The 23,198-nt window shown below is 50.2% G+C and overlaps 1 protein-coding gene across 1 annotated transcript in view; it reads right to left on the reverse strand.

Annotated features, from left to right (window-relative positions):
• Positions 1-190: 190 nt before the first annotated feature.
• Positions 191-23,198, reverse strand: part of ADAP1 (ArfGAP with dual PH domains 1) — a 55,562-nt gene continuing 32,554 nt past the window's right edge. The window contains exons 5-11 of the mRNA XM_010160209.1: positions 11,845-11,957; positions 9,441-9,587; positions 4,864-4,947; positions 1,945-2,007; positions 1,482-1,553; positions 823-1,051; positions 191-421 (exon numbers count right to left, since the gene is read on the reverse strand). Of these exons, the coding sequence (XP_010158511.1) occupies positions 393-421; positions 823-1,051; positions 1,482-1,553; positions 1,945-2,007; positions 4,864-4,947; positions 9,441-9,587; positions 11,845-11,957 (737 nt within the window). The 3' untranslated portion in view covers positions 191-392. The remainder of the gene's footprint in view (positions 422-822; positions 1,052-1,481; positions 1,554-1,944; positions 2,008-4,863; positions 4,948-9,440; positions 9,588-11,844; positions 11,958-23,198) is intronic.

Here is a 23,198-nt window from a genome sequence, read left to right on the forward strand (position 1 = left end):
CACTCGCAGCCCCCACGGAAAGGGCTGGCGGAGAGCCGGGGCTGTGGGGATGCTCAGCTCCACCCCAAGTCTTTGCCATCCTGCCGAAGGAGCGCGGGACACCCCGTCAGTAGGTTTGGGGTGATGGCATCCCAGGGCCCCCCCAATCCCAGCGGCGCATCCTGCAGAGCAGCCACAAGGATGAATTTGGGGTTGGATCAGCATCTTCTCCAAGGTTTCACTGCCACCCTTCTTGGTTTCCGACATGATCAAGTGAATGATGAGGGGAAAGGGAAGTAGTAGTAGTACTATTACTGTTATTATTATAATTAATTATTTTTAACATTTCAAATAAAACCACATTGTGTTGTAAACAGAAGCTCACTCCTCAGGGTCTGCCCAGCCAGTCCCAGCTAAGGTTTATGTTTGAAATGGGCTTCCACTGAAAGAAAAAAAACGGGAAACAAAGTTAAAACCAGGACAAGCATGGGCAGGCAGCGACAGCCCAGCACGCGCCCACCCTGCGACTGGTCCTGGTCTTGCTGCCGCTCCTTGGCTCCGATTACCCTTACAGCTGGGTGACCAATCCTCACAGCACCATGGACATCAGGCCAGAGGTGGTGAAGAGGGAAAGACACCATCCTCCTCCTCCTCCCAGCGTTAGCCCCTCTCTGCTTGGACAGCCTTCGCGTCCTCCCCGGGCAGAGAAAGGCTGCCCTACCCACACTGCACAGGAGAGAGCGATGCCGCTGCATCCCCAATCCCCCTCCATCCATCCCATCCTTGGACGCGCGGGAAGTAGAGGGGCCGAGGCTGACCTCCCGCCCTCGGCGGCAAACACACCTGCATATTCCTGAGGCAGCATCGGCCGGCTTATAACTTTCTGAAAAGTCGTAATCCACTCCAGCTGGTCGTCCTCTGTCTCGCAGGCGAAGAGGAATTTCCGATCCGGGGTGACGATGGTTATCCCGTGCTGCCAGTGGTTTCCCTGTGTGGATGGCGGGAGCCCTTCCAGGACCTTGTAGCTGTTTTCCTTGCTTCCAATAAAAACTTCCCCTCTAGCAAAGGCATCCTAGGAGACAGGGGAGCGGTCAGGCAGGCGTGACTGACGGGGAGCCCTGCCTCCCCAGCAGCCAGGACACGGCTCACCCTGCCCCACCAGCAAAGTGCCGCAGCCAAGCACCCACAGCACCAGCCACCCCGCGTGGCCCCGTGCCAGCTCCTCCCAGGGGCACCCACAACACAGGACCAACACCAGGGATCCAAAAATCCAGATGCAGAAAAATCTGCAGCTAGTGCACAGGGTTGTCAGAGCATTTCTGGACAGTCTCGATGCACAGGGCTACCGCACGCTGGATGCCAGGCAGATCTGCCAGCAGCGATGGCTCAGGGCCCTCCTGGCTCTCCCACCAGCCCGAGCTTCACTGCAGATTGCTGTTACTGCTGTTATTAACATTATTGCAAGTAATTCCCAACAGACAGCCCAGGCACCTTCACCTTACCAGGGGATCTTTGAAATACATGAGCCGTCGGTCATCCATGGTGAACCATCGCTTCTTGAATCCCTCTGTTTGCTGAAGAGACAAAAACCGCCAGATTACACACCAAAGCAGCGCAGCTACTTGCTTACCAGGCACGACCAGAGGATCCAGGCAATCGGAGGAGCCCAGTGGGCTGGGGGGGATGGGGACAGGCGGCTTCTGGGCCACCACAAGCTGGCACAGCAGGGTCCAGGCAAGCTACACCAGGTGGGCTTGCAGGAACGGGCAAGTGAGAGCGGAAATTGGGTCTCTGAAGTGGTTCTGGATTTTTTAACGTTTCCTTCCAGGTGGGGAAAGCATGTTAACACATCCACGGCTTTGCCTCTCCGGCAAGGGTGGGTTTGTGCCACCAGCGGACCCTTCTCAGCCCCGTACAGAGCACGACCCGTGTTCAGAGGGATTGCAGGAACGTTTCAGATCCTACCTTTGGCCCCGTTTTCTCCATGTACCCTTCCTTCAGGTAGTTTCTAGAAAGCTTTGGCACCAGCTGGAGCAACCGCAGAGGGGAGAAAAGAGAGCTGCGTCAGATGGAGGGATCTGGGGCAGCACCGGGCGCGCAGGGCAGGGTGGAAGGGAAGCCCACACCGAGCTCGCCCCCAGCCCCGAGCCCACCCGACAGCTCTGGCTGAGCGCGTCGGTCCCCCTTCTCCGAGGCGCTCAGAGGGGGCGGGTGCAGAAACACAGAGCATCCACCAAACAACAGCCTCCAGGAGAAGCCCCCAGACCAAAGCCCACTCCTCGGCCAGCTCTGGCGAGGCATCTCCTCGCACAAGCCTCAGGTGTAATTAACCCCATTAACACCGGCTGCCTGCGCACTCCCCTTGCTGCAGATATTGCTGACAGCAGCTGCCACCGCCCGGGATATTTTTACTGCTGCTTGGTGAAGACGAGGCAGTAGCTGTGAGATCTTTGCAGATGCCTCTGAAATGCTCTTGAAAGATGATGAGTCTCACCAAAAACGGGGCCGACGAGCCTGGCCACATGCTGGTCTCGTTGCACAGTAGAAAACGGAATTTTCCACTAAGTAAGAACAACAGCCAAATATTTTGCAAACCAGGGAACTGATTGCTACCGTGGCTGCCTTGTTCACACTGAACCTTTGCAGAGGAACCAGGGACTGAGCAAGATGCCGACTATGCCCCCGAATTGGAGCTGAAGACTAATAAAAGGGAAGATCCTGGTGCCAAAAGCCGGACAGTTGCCACAGGGCAACTCCACAGTAACTGGAGCAAAGGGAAAAGTGGCAGGGGGAGATGGAGACCACCTGCTCAATCAACTCCCCAGCTGAGACCACCCCTCACTGAGCACTGTGAGGACGCTGTGCCTTTAAAGAGAGCAGAGAGTACAGTTAACCCATGAGATTTGTTGGGATAAGTGACAAACCAATTAGCCTAGAAAAAGGCGGATCTTAATGTTGGCTAAACGGGATAAATTTGCCATAGCTTTTGGATCAAGCTGGGCTAGCTCTGTGGAACACGCCGCAGCCCCCATTTGCTCTGTGTGCATGCTGGCGTGCTGCCCACCGGGTGAACGATCCTGCTTTTGGGACAACAGTCCTGCCTTTCGATCAAACCGGTTACTAACGGCTCCGCTTGCCAAAACTCACTCCCGCAACACCTAATTCTGCCCAACGCCAGCTCTGCTCAAGCCAGTGCGTGTTTGCAGGGCAAAGACACCCCAAAATACAACCGCCCAAAGAATCACACAGCCGCTCCGCAGCAGCCGGGAGCATCTTCATCTCAGACGCTTCGGCACGGGCAGCAAAGGGCTCTGCGGCACCCGTAGCCCCAGCGTTTGGTTCCTGGGACAGGGCTGAGGGCTCTTGGCTCAGCGAGGAGCTCATCACCCTTGGCTCAGCGAGGTTCCTCCACGAGGCAGTCTGGAGCTGGAACCCCGAAGCATTCTTTGGAAATCCACATCCCCCAGGAGCTCCAGAGGCAGCCTGGGCATCCTTGGAGTGGTGTGAGCAATTTATACCTATTTAGTACACTTAACCTGGCTCCTGTTTAAATTTAATGTCATTTCATCTCTCTGACAGGGTAAAGGAATCACAAATTAGATGCAAACGTAGGCAACACCCGGGCTGGAGCTACCACGCATCCCCAACCCAGTCTCCACAGAGGTCTCCCCAAGCTGAACGCTACGAAGGGCCATTCAGTATTTCAAGGTTGTAAATTAAACCACACTAAAACTTACACTGCCCTGTTGCCCCCAAAGAATAACTGATGAGAAGGGGATGATAAGGAAAAACATAGCTCATCTCCCACCGAAGCTGCCAGGGGATGAGCATATAAACCCTCTCCCCAACTGCTGGACAAATGGCAACTATTGAGGTCTGTGGGGTTTTTTGGGGCAATTCGATTCAGATGTGCCAACCAACATTAACATAAGTAAAAGATATGGAGAGGGGGAGAAATGATGATAGAAATTGTGTGCAGGACAGTAACTGTATGATATCCAGCTAACGAGGCTGCTCTTACAGGTTTCCATAATTGATCAGTTTAAATTATCAGAAAACGGTCTCAAGTCCCTCGTGCCAGGGATCACCAGCCCCAGGACCATGATTCTTTCTCCTCCCCTCATTCACCCCAGGGATTGGGATGATTTGGGGCAGCTGGTGCCAGCCTGATGGGAAGGCTTTGCCTCCAGGGGCCCTTGGGGTGCACGGGCCCTGGACCACCACTGGACCCCTCCCAGGTAATTAACAGAAGGCAGGTAGTGCAATTAGATTTCAAAATCTACAAAGTCTTGAAGTAACAGAATAACCACAAACAGTAACCAGTGATGTTCCACATCAACTGCAACACGAGGCACTTGCAGTCAGCTCGTGCTAATAGTGCCTCTGGTATGATATTAGCAAAGGATAATGCAATTAGCAATTCCAGCTCCCGGAAAGCACAAGACAGAGATTCATAAGACAGGCTGCATTGACCTGCACCGGAAAACTCATCCCAGAGGCTGGAGTACAACAGCACTGACACCCTTTTGCCTTCATCTTTTCTACCTTCCAGCCTTTGTTTCAGCTTCTAACAGCAACAACCTCTGAGAAAGATGCTTACGGCTTCTGTACCGGTGACAGCGCTGGGGTTACTCATACGCACGACTCGTGTTTTGAGCGTGAACACGTGCATGCACACACCCCACACTGTGTGTGCAGTTTCCAAGGCTGGATGTGGGTAGGGAGTGCTGCACGTGGGCTCTACAGCCCACCACAATAATTCCAGCCCAGTAATTGTAAAACACTCTGAAGAATGGAGCACTCTCCAAGCCTTCCAGCTTGTTAACAAGATGCTAAAAATGAGCAAGAGGGGGAAAGAAAAAAAGTAACTACAGGAAAACTCACATCAACATCGCTGGCTCCAGGGAATGCCACTTGTAAGTAATGAAAACGTGCTGCCCGGATGGCGTTGAACCAATCCACTATTTCCTAATAATGAGAAAGAAAAACATGGTGAGTAACGTAGTCTGCACATAAAATACATGATCCTGCTGCGTTTCATCTCTCCCATCGCTTTGTCTTAAGTGACAGCGTGCGGTTGTGCAGCAGTCCTGGAAAAACCATAAAATACAGACAAAAAAGAGAGCAGCAAACGAGTGACGGATGGGGAACATCCAGCCTCTGTCCCAGGCTTCAAGACATGCACGGAGCTCTGCAGCCCCCAGGGAGCACCAAGGGGCTTTCTGCGAGGGAAGGATTTAAGCACATCTCTGAACTGGCAAAACCAGCAGCGAACCAGCATTTGAGGTATCGAGCCCATTGAGCCTGACCCCCACAGCCCCTGCTCGGCTCGTGCTGGCTGGGTGCCCTGGCAGCCCGACCGTGTGCCCACCAACCCCCTGCCCACCCCGGGAGCCGCGAGCTGACTGTGGGCAGGACGTGCCAGGAGCACCTGAATCCCACCCAAACTCTCAGGCCGTAGCAACATATTTCAGTGTTTTGCTAAAAGAGTGGCCAAACGTCTCTATGTATTTGTACTCCACCCTATCAGTCATATCTGTGAGTCCTTTAGGGACAAGGGCAGTAACACTGAAGTCCCAGCTCAACTCCCAGATGCTCTCGCACTTGTACTTTTCCCTGGCAGAAATCTCTGTGGTTTTGGTCTTTTTCCTCTGAAATACTTTCTTTACAACTTTGTTGTTTTTAACCTCATCTCTTCATTTGTCTCTGGTGAGCTTGTGCCACACTGGGACCCTTTCTGAAGGTTTCAGGGAGAAATGCCACGTTAATTTTAAGTGATCTGCACAGAGAGCTCTCAAACAGTGCCTTGCGATCCATAGGTGCCGGCAAAGGAAGGGCATTCTGGAAGGGAGACGTAAGAGCTGCCCGCACCGGGATGCTGAACTATCTGCTGTCATTAACGCACGTGAAGCTTCACACATCAGGGACAGGCTCAGTGAGCCAGACTTGATCCTAAAATAAACACTGTCAGCTCTTTCAGGTGAGGTTGCTGTAGTGCAGGAAACACCATCTCAAAGCAGAAGTCGGCCTTCAGTATGATTGAAACTTTTATATGCTTAAAAATGATTGGGGAAAAGAAGAGGCTTTTATGTGTCATTTTGGAGATCTCGGTATCAAGGAGCTGAATTGGAGGTATCTCAAAAAAGGTCTAACACTGAGAACAGCCGCCCCCTGAAAGTTCAAACGCTTTGCTTTGGCTTCTTGATGTACTTCAGGCGGAGGGACAAAACCCCTGCAGAACAGGACATACACAAATGTTTTGGAAAACTCTGACCTACTTGACTGAGGTTTTACTGATCACCCGCATTCCTGTGCTAAGCGGCTAAGCAGACCCAGGCAGCAGCACAAAGGGGTCAGCGAGAGGAATTGACTCCTGACGTTAATGATGACCAAACCAGGCTGAAGGTAATGAAAAATACAGCTGTCAGATGTGACGTAATTCCATACAGTCACCAACCGGATGGAGATCTATCCATGTGTGTGTGTGGTGTGAGAGGCTTTCACCCTGCAGGAACGCAGAGGCTGACACCCTCACGGACTTCCAACAGTCAATTGCTCCTTAGAGTATTGATCATCTGTCACTGGAGAGAGGGACACACCCACCTTTCTTTACACAAACCTGTACCCCTGTATGCAAAGCCAGAAGGCTCAGTTGCTGAAAACTTTCTGTGTGTACAATTACAAATAATGCCGATGTATTAAACCAACTTTAAACTGCTCGGTGTTTTCAGATGGGAAGGTGTCAACTCATTAGCTCGTTAGCAGTGATTCCTTTCACCAATTTATGTCTCAGCAAGCAAAAAAAGTGAACTACTGCCGGCATCTTTGCAAATGGCTTTTCCAGGCTCTCAACTTCCTCCTGGTCTGTTTGCCATACCACACACCACCTTGGCGTCCCTCCACTCTCCATCCTGAACCAGAGCCACCCACATTGCCGTGGCAGTCTCCGACTGGCAACCCCAGGTAAAAACACAACTTCTCACCGTTCCTCCTGCTCATCAACCCCTGCAGCCCAAGCAATGAGCAACGAGCCCCTCGGGCGCTGCCCATAACCCCTCAAGCTACCTCTTCCAGTCCCGAAAGCTCCTGCTGTGGCTCAGGAAAGAAGGAACACTGGGGAAGAAGAGTGTGTTGATAATCTGTCCAGAGAAGTTCCAAAGACCTTGGTTTGCACCCCAAAGGGTGGCCTTTCCCTTTGATTCAGCCCACCTCGAGGATCCTAAGGGCGATGGTTACGACCAGGGATGGCAGCAGCGCACTGCAGCTTTCAGAGCTGCTCCTGCCATGGCTTCCAAGGAGAAGTCCTGCAGAGGGAGCTTCAGCTCCGGACAGAAGCTCAGAGCTGCGGGAAACCCAGGGCTGGAGTCGCCCTACCTCCCACGCCCAGAGAGCTTTGGGACAAGGTGGAGGCTGGCTCCAGCCTTGTGTCCCCAGGAGGGACAGCCCCGGCAAGAAGCACCAGCCAGGTGTCCCCAGGACGGGGGGCAGTGTGCCTGGGGTGGCACCCCACCCAGCGGATCCGTCTCCAGCTCCTCGGATGCTCAGGCTCACCTCCGGCTCAGTACGTCTGGAGTGGGTGAGTGCTAACAAGGGACCTTAAGAACATCCTTCAAACGTCCCAGCCCAACCTCCAGGTCCTGCTGTTACACCCACATCACAAAGGGACCCAGGTATGACCACTCTGAGCAGGGTGCTGGGGCTTGGTTCAGCCTCTCGTTTGCCATCGGGACACCCTGAGCTGACAAAGGGACCAGGCTGAGGCCAAGCACCGTGATACCATCCCACCCTGTGAAGCTCTGGGACGTGGTGACCTGCTGTGCCCATCCAACGTTTATCCCTCGGGTGCCTTACTCCAGGAAATGCCGCCGGGGCAGCAGGGCTCTCCCAGATGTTTCAGGGGTTGAATAAGCACACGTGGGATTACCCCATCCAAGAGATGAGCCTGCCTTCTTCTGGGGTACTGCAGCAGAAGAGCTGAGTGGAGAACAGCATGTGATGTGCTGGATTACAGCTCCTGAGTGATAACACCCCCCAAATTCTGCCCTGCTAGGAGGCCAGCCAGGTCGGTGACAGGATTAGGCAGGGAGGGATCAAACCCCAGAAATACGATACTGGAGCCTAAATCAGGCTCGAGTTCATTGGGTTGGGGAGAAGCAGCAGCTCTGGGGTACCAGGAAGCTTCTGGGGGAGTACAAGAGGGAGCGAAGGGCAGGGGAGGACTCCAGGCGACTCCTGGGGCTGACTCCAGTCCCAAAGTCCCAGGGGTGGGACCTTGCAGCCCTCACTCAGCTGAAAGGGTAGACCAATTTCAGGGATGTCAAAAGAAATTCAACCTGGCAGTTAGGAGATGGCATCGAGCACATCCTGCCAAACCCCCAGCACGAAGGCTCGAAGGCAGGAGCAACCGCATTGAGACCTGCGAGACTGCTCCTCCCACGAGCCCCCGCAGAAAGCTGGACATTTTAAACCCAAACCCCAAGTAACAGTAAAACCCTGACTCTGTTCCTTGCAGCTGGGCTGAGTCAACCACCAAACCCAGCAAACCACAGACAGAGGCACAACAGTGGGATGCAGTTTTCACAGGAAAGGGCTTCTTCCTCTTATTTCAGTTTAAACTGCAGCCAGAGAGGTACCTGAGAGCCACCCGAGTGCTACCTCACTGTGCTAAAGCAGCACCTGGTGACAAGCAGTGCCTGCTCCATGCCATGGGACCTGCATATCCCAACCAGGCAGAGCAGATGGAGGAGAGGGTAAATTTGGGAGCAGCCCCGTGGAGCAGTTCCCCGGGACCCTGAATCACACGGAGCGAGACCCTGCGGTGCTGCAGCAGGGTGTGAGAGGCCAGGCTGGCTGACCAGCACATCCCTTACATGTCAGTGAATGCATATTACAGGCACATTCTTGTGCATGTACAAAACCAGGTGATGCCACTAATTAACCCAACCTGACAGACTAATTTCCTCCTGCCTGGAGTGCCCGCACAGCACAGGAACTACAGCCAGCCTCTGCAGCGCAGCCCTGTGAGCACAACAGGCATCCTCCAGCTCCAGCGCTCCCGGAGCCGGAGCAGTAGCAGCGGCGGGATCAGCTTTGCTCACCCACAGATGAAGAATATCTTGGGTTTTGGTGGCATTATTGGCCTATACAGTCTGGAGAGGAGCCACTCTTCTGTGAGTACAGACTGCTTATCCCTAGCAGGGCTACCTGGCTCCCCATGCCTGGGGGAACAGCCGGGAACGGGCTGTGTACTGAGATGATCCCACAAATCCCAGCTGTGCCAGGGCTGCCCCTGGAAAGCCTCTCTGACAGGCAGGGTGCTGAACGGGATGTAACACCAAAGGATGAAGGAACTATGACAGCCAGAGGACAGCTTTATGCTCTGACTTCATGTCAGTGAATGTGAACAGTGTCAACGCCCCAGGGTCACAACCCAACCCTTCTTTTTACCTCCTCGCTCTCACCTTGCCATCTTCATGATAGACAAAGATGTTCCTTGTGCTATTGTCCTTCAAGTAAGTGATCTGCAGTCCGTGTGGGTTCCCGATTTTTGCAGGCTGGAAAGTTGCATTTAGATGTTCAATCTTCATAATTGCTTTGGGTTCTTTTGCCTGGAAAACACAGCTGAGTGAGCAAACAATTGAGAATCGGCTTTCAAACCAGAAAACAGTTCACTTGGTCAGAAAAAAACTGTTGATTGAGGCCATTAGCTAAAAAAAAAAAAAGAAGAGAGAACTCCCAGCCCACAAAACTGCCTGGTGATATCAGAGAGACTGCTCGAGTGGCAACGAGCGCTATCTGCCAGCCTGGGAGAATGCTCTGCTCTTCTGCAAAACTCAGCAGAGTTTAAGGGGAGAAAGGTTGCAGCCCAGAAGCAAGATGGACAGGCCAGGTCTCAAGGTGGGACGTTACGCTATGAAGACAAGCCTCTTTCACCATGCCTCCCACCCCAGCCTCGGTTCAACTGCCTCCTGACTCCTAGATCAGCCTCTTTACCGAATGAAAAGTGACCGTTTACACCAGGATGAGCACTATCAAAGCAGAAAGAAAACCATTCAGCCGGACAAAAAATATGCAGACTGCTAACTAAGAGGCCAGGATACTTTCTGCACCTCAAGCACCCACAGCCAGTTCATCCTTGCCCAAGAAGATGATTATCCCCCTTGCCAACACCACACCTGGGTGCTAGGCTGGCAAGGGACACCATGCCCACGTCCCCACCAGTCCCATACTCTCACATGAGCCTTTGGCTTCTGACTCTGCTCCTCTGTTTGTCCTCTAACCTGGGAATTTTCTTTCCAGAGGGATAAATATATACCTTAGAGCCCACCTCTTGGGTAGGTTAGCTCAACGGTGAGCCTGGATCAGGCCCTCCCAGGCACCAATCCCACCTGCACCCTCTGTGGTAGGTCACTTGAATTTTGTAGCATGATTTTAACGGGTTTAAACTGAAAGTGGTGAGGTTTAGATTAGGTATCAGGAAGAAATTCTTCCTGCAGAGGGTGGTGAGGCAGTGGGACAGGTTGCCCAGAGAAGCTGTGGATGCCCCATCCCTGGGAGTGTCCAAGGCCAGGCTGGATGAGGCTGGGAGCAACCTGGTCTAGTGGAAGGTGTCCCTGCCCATGGCAGGGGGGTTGGAACTAGATGGTCCTTAAGGTCCTTTCCAACCCAAACCACTCTGTGATTCTATGATTTGTCTTCCGACAAAACATCTCCAGAAATTTACCACCCTCTCGGACAGAAGGGAAGTACCAAGTGTGAATAAGACCTCCCAAAATATAACTTGGTAACAGCAATTTTAGGGCACAGCCAGCAGAAGGTCATGGTCCATGGTCCCACACCACACGGAAGTCCCTGAGCAGGCGGCGATGAGAGCGCCGCCTCGGGAACTTGGGGACTTGCCGTGGACACACAGCTGCCGTGGGTGACCTCGGCGGGGAAATCCCAGCAAAGAGGATGTGTCTAGACAGCACCATTCCCACCACGGCTATGGTCAACAACAAAGCAAAGCAGCTTTAAGTTACCAGAGCGGTCAATAGCGACTGAAGCAGGGCTGCTGGGACTTTCACTTCTCCCTCGGCCACAACCAGCTCTCTCCTGCCCACGCGATGCAATTGCACCACACCAAGCTGAAGGAAAAGACAGCACCATCGAGGTTGGCTGCCAGGCATGGAGGAGCGTGGCTGGATGTTCCCCTCCTCGGCATGGCGTGGCTCATCGTGACCCCACGATTGCATCAACTGCTTGAGAAAACCGGCTGCTCCCAGCTGTGATCTTCAGGGGAGACTCAAAGGTCGGAGAAAACACCTCGGCTTCCTCCACTACATGGTGCAGAATAGTAGAGCGCCTATCCATTCATCACAGATGCAATTTTCATGGTAATAGCTCCATTTCTCACTTACAATAAATGAAATATGCTCTGGGGAAAAAGACAAATGCTTCCACTGCTTGATGCTGGAACAGAAAATCAGGGAGCTTGTCCTCTGGATTGCTTGCCATGCCATGCCAAGGAGGTTTCAGAGGTGACGATACCTCCATCACAAGCTAGCCACAAATACAAAACCCACATCAGCTGGATGATGGAGAACCAGAGCTGAGAAAAACTCCTTCCTTGGCAGTTTAAGAAAAGCCTTATTGACTCAGCAGAGCAGTAATGTATGAAACGGCCAGTTAGGGCGTCTCACCATGACAGTGGTCGTGGACCAAAAGCAAACCCTACTAAAAAACACTGGTAAGCTGTACCTGGCACCCTTGTCCTGGAGCAACAGGGGACTCAACACTTATGAAACTGTAAAACTATAAATAAACTGGTGGCCTAGGAAATATGTGTTCTAAGATATTCTGACAGTTGTGATCCCAGGTACTCACGTCATTTTTGTTGAAGTACTTCAGTGCACCTTCCCTCTCCGACAACACGAATTTTCGGCTTAAGAATTGCCCATTGTCACGTCCTCTCTTCCACAGAAATCCTTCTCGGTATCCTGCAGCAGAAAGCAATTGCTGAGAACCAGGGATAAAACACTGCATTTAGAAATACAGAAATAGGGTAAACAAAAGGAGAAGAGCTTTGACTTCAAAACCAAGCAGACCAAATGCATGGCTGGATTGCTCGAGACGTGAACAAAACAGGCCTTGGCCTTCAGATTTGCCCTTCTCACTCTGCTCTTGCTCTTTTCCAACAGTTTGAGCTTCACAGATGTCCCCGCTACGTCACCGCGATGAGGCAGGCGAAAGGGGATTACGCCAAGCATCCCACGCTGTAATACAGGTGCAAACCTGAGGAGTACAGCTGTGTCCCTGCCACAGCTCCCAGTGATGGAGCAAGGGAAAGGTCAGTGAGGTCTGTCCTCTGCTAAAAAATGACAAATGGGGTGTGTGCATGCAAGGAGAGTGGTTCAGGGTGGATGGCTGTATCAGAGCAAGCAACAAATACATTTTTCACATGGAAAAAGGGGAAAATGCTTGCAGTTCTTCCCACTGACTTCAGAAAGTCACTGAGCCAGACTTGGCATCATCTCCAGTTGCAGCGGTTCCCTCCAGCCCCCAGGCACCATGGCCAGGCAGCCCGGCTGGCCATGCCCTGTCTCTTCTCTCTCCCTGGATATCATCCACACAAGTGGATTTGCTGCTCGGGAAGAACACTATTCAAAATACACGTGCTTCATTTAAAATTCAAAAGAGACAGAGAGAAAAAAGAATCTAAAAAGCTTAACTCTTCAAATCAGAAAAGCAACTACAGCTGATCACGGCCAGCACCTCCTGCAGCAGCCACAACACACAACTTACTTCCCAAGTTTGACATCCTTATTTTACGTTTTTAAATGCTTTTAAATTCTTCAGAACAAAGAAACTCCAAGGACTATCCAATATAAGTTTTGTGACTATTAACAGAGCAGTTTGATATTCATTTGCCATTTATTTAAGATATAATTATGTAAAAGTTCCATGAAAAAGTTTTTGTTATTGGCTCTCAGGAGCTAGGATTTTTAAATTTAAAATTACACGTTTTATCACAACTTTCAGCTCAGTAACTAAATGTTTAACGTACAAAAAGTCTCCGGAATCAGTGGACAGCCTCTCCTTCGCCTGCCTGCTACCAACCAGTGGTGTGCAGAAATTCCTCATTCAACCTGCTTTACACCTGTCCATCCTGACAGAACATCGATTTAAACCACAGATGAAGATGCAGAAAAATCCCCCAAGCAGCTCCTCCAAACTGACTCTACAGAGACCAGCAAAATAAAACATAAAGCCAGAAAAAATTACACACAGACATACATTTAATGCTCAGAAACGACAGGAAGAAAAACGTGATACTGACAACATCTGAAGCTGCTAACCAAAGGGAACGTGCCCGTCTAGCTAACCACAGCATCACCGATCCCACCGGCGCATCCCAGGGCTGACACGCGGGACTGCAGACGGGCTGATGGCGTGATGCAGATGGAAGCGGTGCACACGTGTAAAGCTGCCAGCAGGCCTTTGTTTCTTTATTCTACAGGGGGCATACACTGCAGCAGGGCTGTATTTTAAAATGTGGAGCCTCCCCCTGCCCCCCTGAATGGGCGTGCACTGCCACCCAGGAACTGTCACAGGTGTTTTCATTTCAGAGGATGGAGGGATCCCCCCTTGTGCATCACTTACAGCTCGTTCGCACAAGAGAGGCAGCACAAGCAGAGCATGCTCCTCTCCCTGCCGTGAGATCCTGCCTGTGCTCCCACGAACCCCACAGCCAGGCTGACCCAGCAGCCACGGAGCCCATGCCACTGCCCAGAGAGGCAGACGGGACACCCCTAACCCTCAGTTATCCCACAGCCACGGCTAGACGGTGATGCCTCACCAATGTCCACCTAATCCTTCCACCTCCAAGCCCTCCCCATCCCTTCGGTGCAGAACAAGTGCTCTGCCCTCTGCTGAGCACTGTTACCCATGTGCACTGGCACCTATATCCATCCACACCAGCCCTGTCACCCAGAGGACCGACACCAGATGTATCAAGGGAATTAGAGCTCTGAAGCTCTGTCTCTGGTCCACCCATCCACTTTGGAAGAGACTTTCCCAAAGCCACGAGCAGAACTAGCTAATTCAGTCCATCACTTCAATCCTACCCCAACTGTGGGCATGCTATGTGGGCTAACCCATCGCAGGGCACTTGCAGTGTCAGAAAGAGAAGAACCCACAGGCAGCAGGATTATCTGAAGCCTGAGCAAGGGGAAGCAGCCAAGAAAGCCACCAAAACACATCCAAGGGCAGCTGCATCTGGCAACAGCATGGGAAGGGCCAGGCTGATGCACTCGTATCACAGCCATGGTAGGAATTAATTGCCAGGGAACCAAAGCTCTGACTGATGCAGAGTCAGATGCTGCTACCTGCCAGGCTCGTATCAGCAGAAGTGCTACATAACCTATAGCGGGCTGTACACGGCAGAGCTGAACAGGAATAATATCTCCCTGACAGGAGAGAGGCAGGCAGTAGGTGATGCTTTGTTGGTATGTTCGTAAAACGCAAGATTTGCTTAACGTGAGGCAGAGATGCTGCCGGGCTCGGATGGCTGGCGTTTGCTGAGTGCTCTCTTAGATGGCAAAACATTACGCAGCTCGCTCTCAAGGCGTGCAGTTTACAAACCAAGGACAGGCAGGTTCTGTTTCCCAAAGGGTGCTGATTTTTAATGCCAAGCCAGTCAGAGCAACAGGACAGTACACCAAAAGTCATTTCTATTCACTTCGCTAAATGGCAGAGATGGCTCCAGAGCCTCTCCGCTGCCTCTCCGTGCCTGACATTTGGGGAACATCAACATCTCGCAGCGGGCTGGACAGAGCTGGGTTTGGAGAAAAGGACATCGGTGTCAAGGGAGAGAAAGGATAGACAACGCGTGGAGGACAGGGACATCTCCAAATGCAAATGTGGGGTGATGCAAAAGGAAAGATGATTTTTTTCGCTTCCGAAGACCCCTCCTGGGGTTTGCTTGGTTCTGCAGAGCACAAGGCACACGGAGCTCAGCAGCTCCACGAGTTTTGGCGGTGGGTCTCATCCATTCACTCGTCTCGAGTGTTTCATTATGAACGTCTGAATGGCAAAGGATGCTCCAGACATTCCTCATTACAGCTGTTCCTCTCCACAACACATTTTTTGTGATTGGTCTTAACACTTAAGGGATGAAGAATAAAATCAGTCTGCATATCCCCAAATAATTGCAAATCTGTAAAGTCCATCTAGCATTTACCCCTGGCAGATGGGCATCGTAACGGTTATACACAAAGAGAGGGAAGCCCAGAGAGGTCTGGGGAGCTGCCCAGGACAACACTGTAAGCCAGTGGAACAACTGGCTGGAAACCCAGCTTTCCCTGCCGCCTTCCATAGGGATGTTTCATCATTCTGATCTTCTCTTTCCAACCTTTTGTGGCAAAACACAGTATCCAAAGTTCTACTCCAAGGAAGAACTAAAAAGAACCGACACAACACTGTTATCCCTTTCCATAGTTCACATGCCAGCTCTTCCCATACCGATTGTTCATGCAAAAAAGCACCTGGCTGCTCTGACAAAGCCAGCTACTAATTTCATTGTACTTTGGTACAGATTTTGATAAATCCTTTGCTTGCTTTCTTTGTGTCCTCGGGAGCTGTTTGTTCCTCCGCTCTGCCCAAATCTGCCGCCTGCACCCCTGTCAACACCGATCAGTGCAAAACACCATGAATTGGACTTGAACCCAACATGAACTCACCCAGGTTCCCCAGGCAAACAGCATGTCAGCAAGACATGTCCTCAATGTCCCGATCTAAAGGACTGTGAAAACAGCTAGCGAAGGTGTTGAGAAACAAAACTGCAGAAGGCTGAACAGGGAAACAGATCTCACACCGGAGGGCATCGGGGTTGGAGAACTAAACCATCTCTTCCTCATCTCTGTGGGCTGTGCTACCTTAGCAACAGCTTCACATTTAGAGATATCTGGCCAAATGCAGACCTTCATGAGGGCTGTTCTGCTTATGGTGCAGCAAGACAACTGCTAAGCCCTGCAGCACCTGCTGATCGCTGGTGCTGGACCACTCAGCAGCATGTTGCCAACACGTTTGCTTCCTCTTCCAAGGAACAGAACAAGGGATGCAGATTCCTGTCGTCATCCCACTTGATCACCAGCACCCAACCATGACTGGGACTACCTGGTGAAGGCCTGCTGAAGAGCAGCTACGGGTACCCTTTAGAAATACCCCTCTCGCATTGCTAACACCGTTGCTGTTCGTTGTCAAGCTTTCTGCATCACTTGTCTGCTTTCTGCATCACTTCAGCCGCCTGCCAAGAAAGAAAACCAATTTTGCAGGCAGTTCTGGCACAAACCTGCAGCACTTGAAAAAAAAAAACACCACAACACCCAAACCACCGAGCAGTTGTGACAAAGCTAACCAACAAGCAGCACGGAATGTAACCTGAAATCACACAGCCCAAATGGGTATTTTTGACCTGTTAACGTAGTCAAGGTAAAATGAGGAACTGTCACTTGCACACTCACATCATCACCACAGCTAAAATCCGCGGGGGAAAGAAGACAGGGTCACCACATTGGCTGACCAAAAAAAAGACGCTGCATGGCCTCGAGTCAGCTCTGCTGAGCTGGTGGCTGGAGCTCCTCCAAGCCTGGCATCTCAAACCAGCAGGACCCCTTGGGTGCTCTAGTCTAGCCCAGCCTTCTTGCCATCCTAAAGGCCGCAGAGGAAGCAAGGGAGAGGATTCTCTATCGAGACAATCTGACATAGACACCATCTTTCCATCCAACTTCTGCCAGCAATTTGTTCAAGTTCCCCATTCTTCAAGAAGAGGGATATTGCTACTTCCCCACATCAGAAAGTTGTTATGGTGCTTCGTTAATGATGGGTTTTTTTGGTCTCTGAGAATGTGGACTATTGGAAGTACCCAAAATTACCCTTTCAGTTTCAGCCTCTGTTCCCAGAGAAGGAAAAAAACCCTCCTGCAAGGAGGACAGTCAGATCCACCGGCTTGAAAGTAAAAAAATACACATATGGACTTTGATTTTGTTCGTCCTAAGTAAAGCATTATAACCTTGGAATCAAACCACGTCTGCTCTTCAGTTTCTCTGGTGCTTTATTTTGCAATTTCACCTGGAAACGGAGTCATCAGAACTACTTGTTTCCATGGCATTTCTAGGGCAGTGTGGTGAAAGCAGGTCTGGTCCAAGGCTTTCAGGAGAAGCATGCTAGTGTATCCAAAACGGAGCACAGCAACACAGCCAATACCATACCCAAGCCCAAATATGTCACTGTGTTGTTACTTGCTTTCTTGTCTCACTGGAAGACAAAACATGGAATGCTGAAATAGAGTTTGGGCATCTCCACCTACAGAAGTAGATTTTCTTTCCTCTAAGCAATGTGCTTTAACACCCATTCAGAGCTTTGGAAGATTTAAATACAATTACATCACTTTGCTGCTAAAATTGCAGGGTATATATCGTCACTTCTCTGCATGTCAGAAGCTGCGTAGTCTGCTATATTAACACCCTAAGATGTTAATTAAACCAGAACAGTAGATGGGTACTTACTGGAGATGATGTGCCTGCTTTTTCTGTAAGGTTAAGGAATTGCATAATTATCTGGAGCAGCTGAGTGGTGAATGCCTGACACCAAATGTCACAACCTCCTTTAAAACAAAGATTCTGAAGGATATTTCTTCTGAAATAAACCATGCTGTCCGTAGCCAGAGGGCTGGATGGAGAAGGTAACATATTCTAAGGCTCCCCTATGGAGCGGACTTCAAATTGTTGCAAAAAGAACTGTACCCCTCTTGTTTGGCTGTCACTGTGAATTATTTGGTTGGACTGCTGTAAATTGTAGTATCTCTTCCTGCAGCATTCAGCCACCACCACAGCAAAGTATTTCAGTGACTTACTGCTGAATTTTTTAAGCATTTGCATTCCAATCAAAAATTAGTAAAAAAGTAATACTAAATTTTCTCATGGAGTGAAAACACCAGTTTGTCCAGAGACAAACTCACCCTCCCCATACATAAGGTAGTCTCTGTACGAGGTGTTACGGCATGTCAGACACCTTAGGGCTTGCAGTTAAGGCTGCAACCGCTCCTGTTCCCCTGCTGAGCACCTACAGCTTTTTTTTTCTCCCCTCCCCTGTCTGCAGCTGTGCTGAGGAGCTTATAACTTCTCTGAAAATAATTCTGCAGTCATCTCCGGAAAAAATACACTTCCTGCTGGTTACACGTTCAGCAGTGCAGACAGAGGCGTAGTGGAGATGTCAGCATCCACACGTGCAGGAGGCAGAGGGGACTCGGGGGCTCGCTGATGGGCATCCTTCCCCCAAGGTGTTCTCCTGCACAGACCAGGTGAGGAGCCACCAAGCTACTGCTCAAGCAGAGTTTAGTGCTTTGGAAATGAAACCATCAGCACGGAGAGAACGCGATTGCTCTCAGTGATCCTGCAAACCACTCTCTTCGCCCATAGAAGGGCAGCCAGGGGTTAAGCTCTTGGTGCACCTTACCTAAGGATCGGTGTCTGGCGTGTCTCATGCCATGCTCTCTCGCAGGCACGAGAAGAGACCGATCTCCCTTTATCCCCCTTATGACAACTCTTTATCCCCCTCTAGGAAAACACGTCCTCATCCATCTCGCTCATCCAGGCAAAGGAGCCCAACACCTCCCATGTGCCCACACTCCAGCACCAACCATTTTCTCATGCACACACGATTTAGAGGCGAGGATTTCCCAGCTCTTAATCAATCCCTCCTCTCCTAATGAGCACTTCGCATGCAAATTACCTTTCCTAAAGGCCATTTGCAGAGAAGGGTTTCCTGTTGCCATCCAGTCTGCCTCTGCTGCCTTCCAGGAGCTCATAAAACAATTATTGTCCTGCTGCATTTGTAGTCTCAGCTATGGATGCAAGCAGCTGATTAGATTGATTGCTTCCACAATACCCAATTAACCCACTCACTCTACAAATGATTGACTTAATCAAAGGCAATTAGCGCTTGAATGGCTACATCAGACAGAAAGCCAGGATTTAGTAGATGATTGAGATAACACCTTATAGACATCTTGGCCTTCTAAGGGAAAGCATCATCATTAATGCTCAGCTCAGATCTGGAAGTAACTGAAACCTCAGGTCGGTGGGTTTAGGTGGTACAGAAAACACAAGAGAGCAGGAACACATGCATGCCACATGGTGCTGCCAAGGGGAACTTGAAAAGCATCAATGTTCTCCTTTTCCCCTTTCTTCCTGCTCATGCAGGGCTGTGAGCACCGACCAGCTGAACAGACCTCAACAACCGTCACGAAGTGGTAACTTTTGTCCCTGACAGCCTCAATCAATCCCTAAGTGACACACATAGAAGGTTGTCTCCCATTACCAATCCTGTGAGCAAAGTCTAACATGTTTTACAAAACCATCTTCAATACTCGTGTCTTACAAGGCATCTTCTCCCACAGCGTAAAAATCCCCCCAGAGATCAGATTTGGAGGCAGTATGATGGCTCTGTAGAAACACGGGTTTCAGTGTCCTCCCTGACTGTTTTCCCTCTAGCCAAATCACCCCAGACTTGCACAGCCAAGACAAAGCCTCACCATGGGAAGGTCACGGAGAACAACCCATGCCACCGAAACAGGACAGAGACCATTTTAGATCATCCCTAGGACAAACTTCGAGGTTGAAGCCAAGCATGGAAAACAAACTCTCCAGATCACTGCAAAAATACATTGCCATCTTGCTTCACCTTGAGTGACAAAGCCTCTTTAATGGAAAAAGTCATTTGTTCAGCTACCCAGCTGCTGGGATCAATGCGTGAAATGGAGCCAAATACATTGTCTCCATGAAAAAAACACGGGGCTGAGCTTAAGAACACATCGAGGTCCTGAGGTTGAAGGAAAGAAGATGAGGTCTGTCCCCATACATAGGCATGTGGCATTTAAATGCAAGGTTGGTCCTTGGGTTTCCAGTTCCTTTTAATGTCATCACGAATACACTTGCATCGCTGGTTCACAGCTGAAAATCCAAATTGCTTCTAAGCAAAGCCCCAGTAATAAAGCTGAAATCCATTAAGCCTGTGATGTTTGCCACTATTTAAATCTGATTAAAATCGTACATGACACCACTAAGCCTAACAGTCAGAAAACACTCCCATCAGGTCTGATGTTTCCCTGTGTAATCCAGACCCCCCTTCTTTCACAGGGTTGTCAGCTAAAAGGAGCCATAATAAGCGATCATGTACCTAATCCAGCTTCCTAAGCTGTTTTTAACTGGTTTCTTTAATCACATGTTATGATTCCCTGCGGAGTAGCTCTCAGGTGACAAAGACGTTAATACAGTCATTCATACTCCCAGAAGGTATCTTGGAGAGGATCATGTTGCCTCTTGCACCGACTAAGTGTAACAGAAAGGAGATACGTGAGGTGCCTCCGCTGAGTGCAGGAAGCCATCAGTGGGATGAAAGGTGGGAAATTGGGGCGGCACGAGGTGACCACCTCTGGGCAAGCGCCTGCAAGGTAAGGTGGTGTAAAGGACACCCGCCAGAGAAAAAATATCCTTGTAGCAGAGTGATTCTGACCTCCCAAGGAGCACTCACCTGTTCTGAAAACACTGGGTGGAAATGAATATAAGGAGAAAATCCCAAAGTCTACAATTCCCAAGTCTTCTATCAGGTTTGGTGTGCACCATAGAGAACACGGTCATATCCTCCCATTTATCAGTTCATCTTATACTGAACCATCGATACAGTACAACTTCCATGGTAACTCAATTATTGAGCAAGCGTTTAATCCTTATTAAAGATAAGACAATAGTTGGCTGCTGCAGTGCAATTCGATTGTATCTGCTGGGAGACGTTAAAACCCTCTGCTACAGAAAATGTCTTTACTGGAAATCTTGTGCTTGTGTTACTGAGAATTGAATGCGGAATCTAATTTTACTTGGAGATCAGATGCTTCCTTTTCGAGTGGCATCCCCACCCGCCACCTGGGAGCTGCTGGCTGCTCAGAGAAAAAAATCCAGTTACAGGTAAATAACCTTCAGGTTTTGATCCTCTGAAGCCAGTCTTTTATTATGAAAAGGCAGATGAAAGCTGAGAGGTTCCCAGCGCGATGCTCATCCCATTTACCAGCACTGAATGCACTCGAAGCCTGATTTAGCTGGAAAGCTGGGTGAGAAAACGTTTAAGGACAACCACGCAGTACTAAGTCACAATAATATCTGTACAGCAGCGGCTGTCAGTAGCTGAAGTTTGAGAGCAAAACTGCTCCCAAGCCAGAGATCAGGATCCTCCTTGGGCAACACAAACACCCCAAAAAAATCCTTGCTGCAGCCACCGCAAGTTACACGCGCAAAGGCTGCACGGGAAGATGTACTGCGGCACCTGGAGGAACCGCTGCCACGGTCCAAGACCCACCAGCCCCTGCCCCACGCTGCCCACACGCAGAGCTGTCCTGCCCGCAGGACCTGCCTGCAGCCCCACATACAACCACGACGACTTCTACAACACAGAAAGCAAAGAGGTGAGACACCAAAACACTTGGGGATGAGTAGCCTTTACACCCTCAACGTGCAGCGCAGATGGGCTACACCAACACACAGAGTGCTGAGGCTTTGGCTCAAAACCACTGTGAAGCACCAGGAATCACCTGAAGGTCTGGATTTAGTACAGGCATCCTGCAGAGCCTCACACCATAGCTTTGGGATCAGGCTAAAACATCATTCAAGTCCTGAATAGGTTAGATGGGTTTCTTACCCACGCCAGTAAATAAAATCTCAGCCCAGGCAGCTGCTCACACAGATCAATCCAAGCAAGGATGAGATTAAATTAATCCCACAACAGAGCATTGCAGAAGTCACAGAGAAGTTCACCACTGACTTCAGAGGGGTTTAGGACCCTCTCTCCAGCGCATCCCAGAATAAAGCATTCCGCCCACGTAGGCAGCATTGCCATACAACCATAAATCACAGGAACCCGTCCTCGCACGCACATAACGTTCCTCTTTGTTTGCTTTGAAGAGAGATCCAAATGGCTTCGAACACATCTGCTGCGGTGCTAACGGCTCCTGATCATCTATTATTGAGTGTTCGACATATTTACAGTCAAAGCTAGAGCTTTATGAAGGGAATGGAGAATTTTTTAATTTAGTACTCCTTCCTTTCCTAGCTGCTGGTTTTATAGCTGTCCCAGAAATCAGCTCGTACAGGATGCCTCGGCAGCTGTGGTATCAAGAGAGAGGCATTCAGCAGCACAGCCACAACCTCCAGGTTGCACGAGGCCACTTGCAAACCTTGGTTTTTCTAAAACTGTTACCCTCCTCCTGTGGAGCAGCACGATCCCACTTCACAAACTCCTGTAATAATGTAAATCAAGGCTAAATTCTGGCCTGAATAAATCAATGACCAAAACTTCCATTCACTTTGAAACAATTAAATTTCTTCTTCCAGCCCCTGCAATGCAAGAGAGTTTGAAATTCACTCCCCACTGCACAGCCTCCTTGTGTTTTAGGTATTTTGGGGATTAGTTTGTTACTGATGTGCCACGTGATCACTTCCCTCACGGGCTGCCCTGGTTATGAAAACGGACCTGGCTCATCGAGGCAGCTGCTGCATCTGCACCTCACCTGTGGCAATGGTTTAAAACCAGTCCCATTTAGGCAGCTGGGGAGGCACCCCCCGCCCAATTTCACGGTAAGCATCCAAGAGGTGGCGTGTGGACAAATCCGCTGCTGCAGACTTTGCTGCTGCATTGGAGATTTCAAGGTGAAAACTGAGATGGGACATTTTCCTCCACTACAGGGGGAAAATGCAGATGGAGACAGGCTGCTGTCTGTCAGAAAAAAGCATCAGGAAATGCTCGTGCTTCTCAGCTGCGGATGATCTAAGGCTCAACTACATCTTCGGCAAACTTCAGAAAAAGACAGGACCTCGCTCTGGAAAAGCCTTCTTTATCTGGTGAGAGACAGAAACTGCCTGGCCCTGTGCAGGTCTCCAATATAAAATCCATCTGTCTTTAATAGAAATTCAATTAAGCTAGGACAAGTCCCCATGAAATCAACCTTTTTCCATGTACTTTGTTATCATAGTGCTTCCTAGTCTCTCCCCTCTCATTAGCAGAAGACAGACACACCAGCCTTTTGGTCCTGTGTCGCTACACAGGAAACACGAACACGCACAGTATAAAAACACCAATCTATCTTCATAAATACCCTCAGAAATAGAAAGGGATGGTTCCCATTCTTTCCC

The sequence above is a fragment of the Eurypyga helias genome, unplaced genomic scaffold, assembly GCF_000690775.1.
Source record: "Eurypyga helias isolate BGI_N326 unplaced genomic scaffold, ASM69077v1 scaffold11081, whole genome shotgun sequence".
In the NCBI taxonomy this organism is placed as follows: Eukaryota; Metazoa; Chordata; class Aves; order Eurypygiformes; family Eurypygidae; genus Eurypyga; species Eurypyga helias.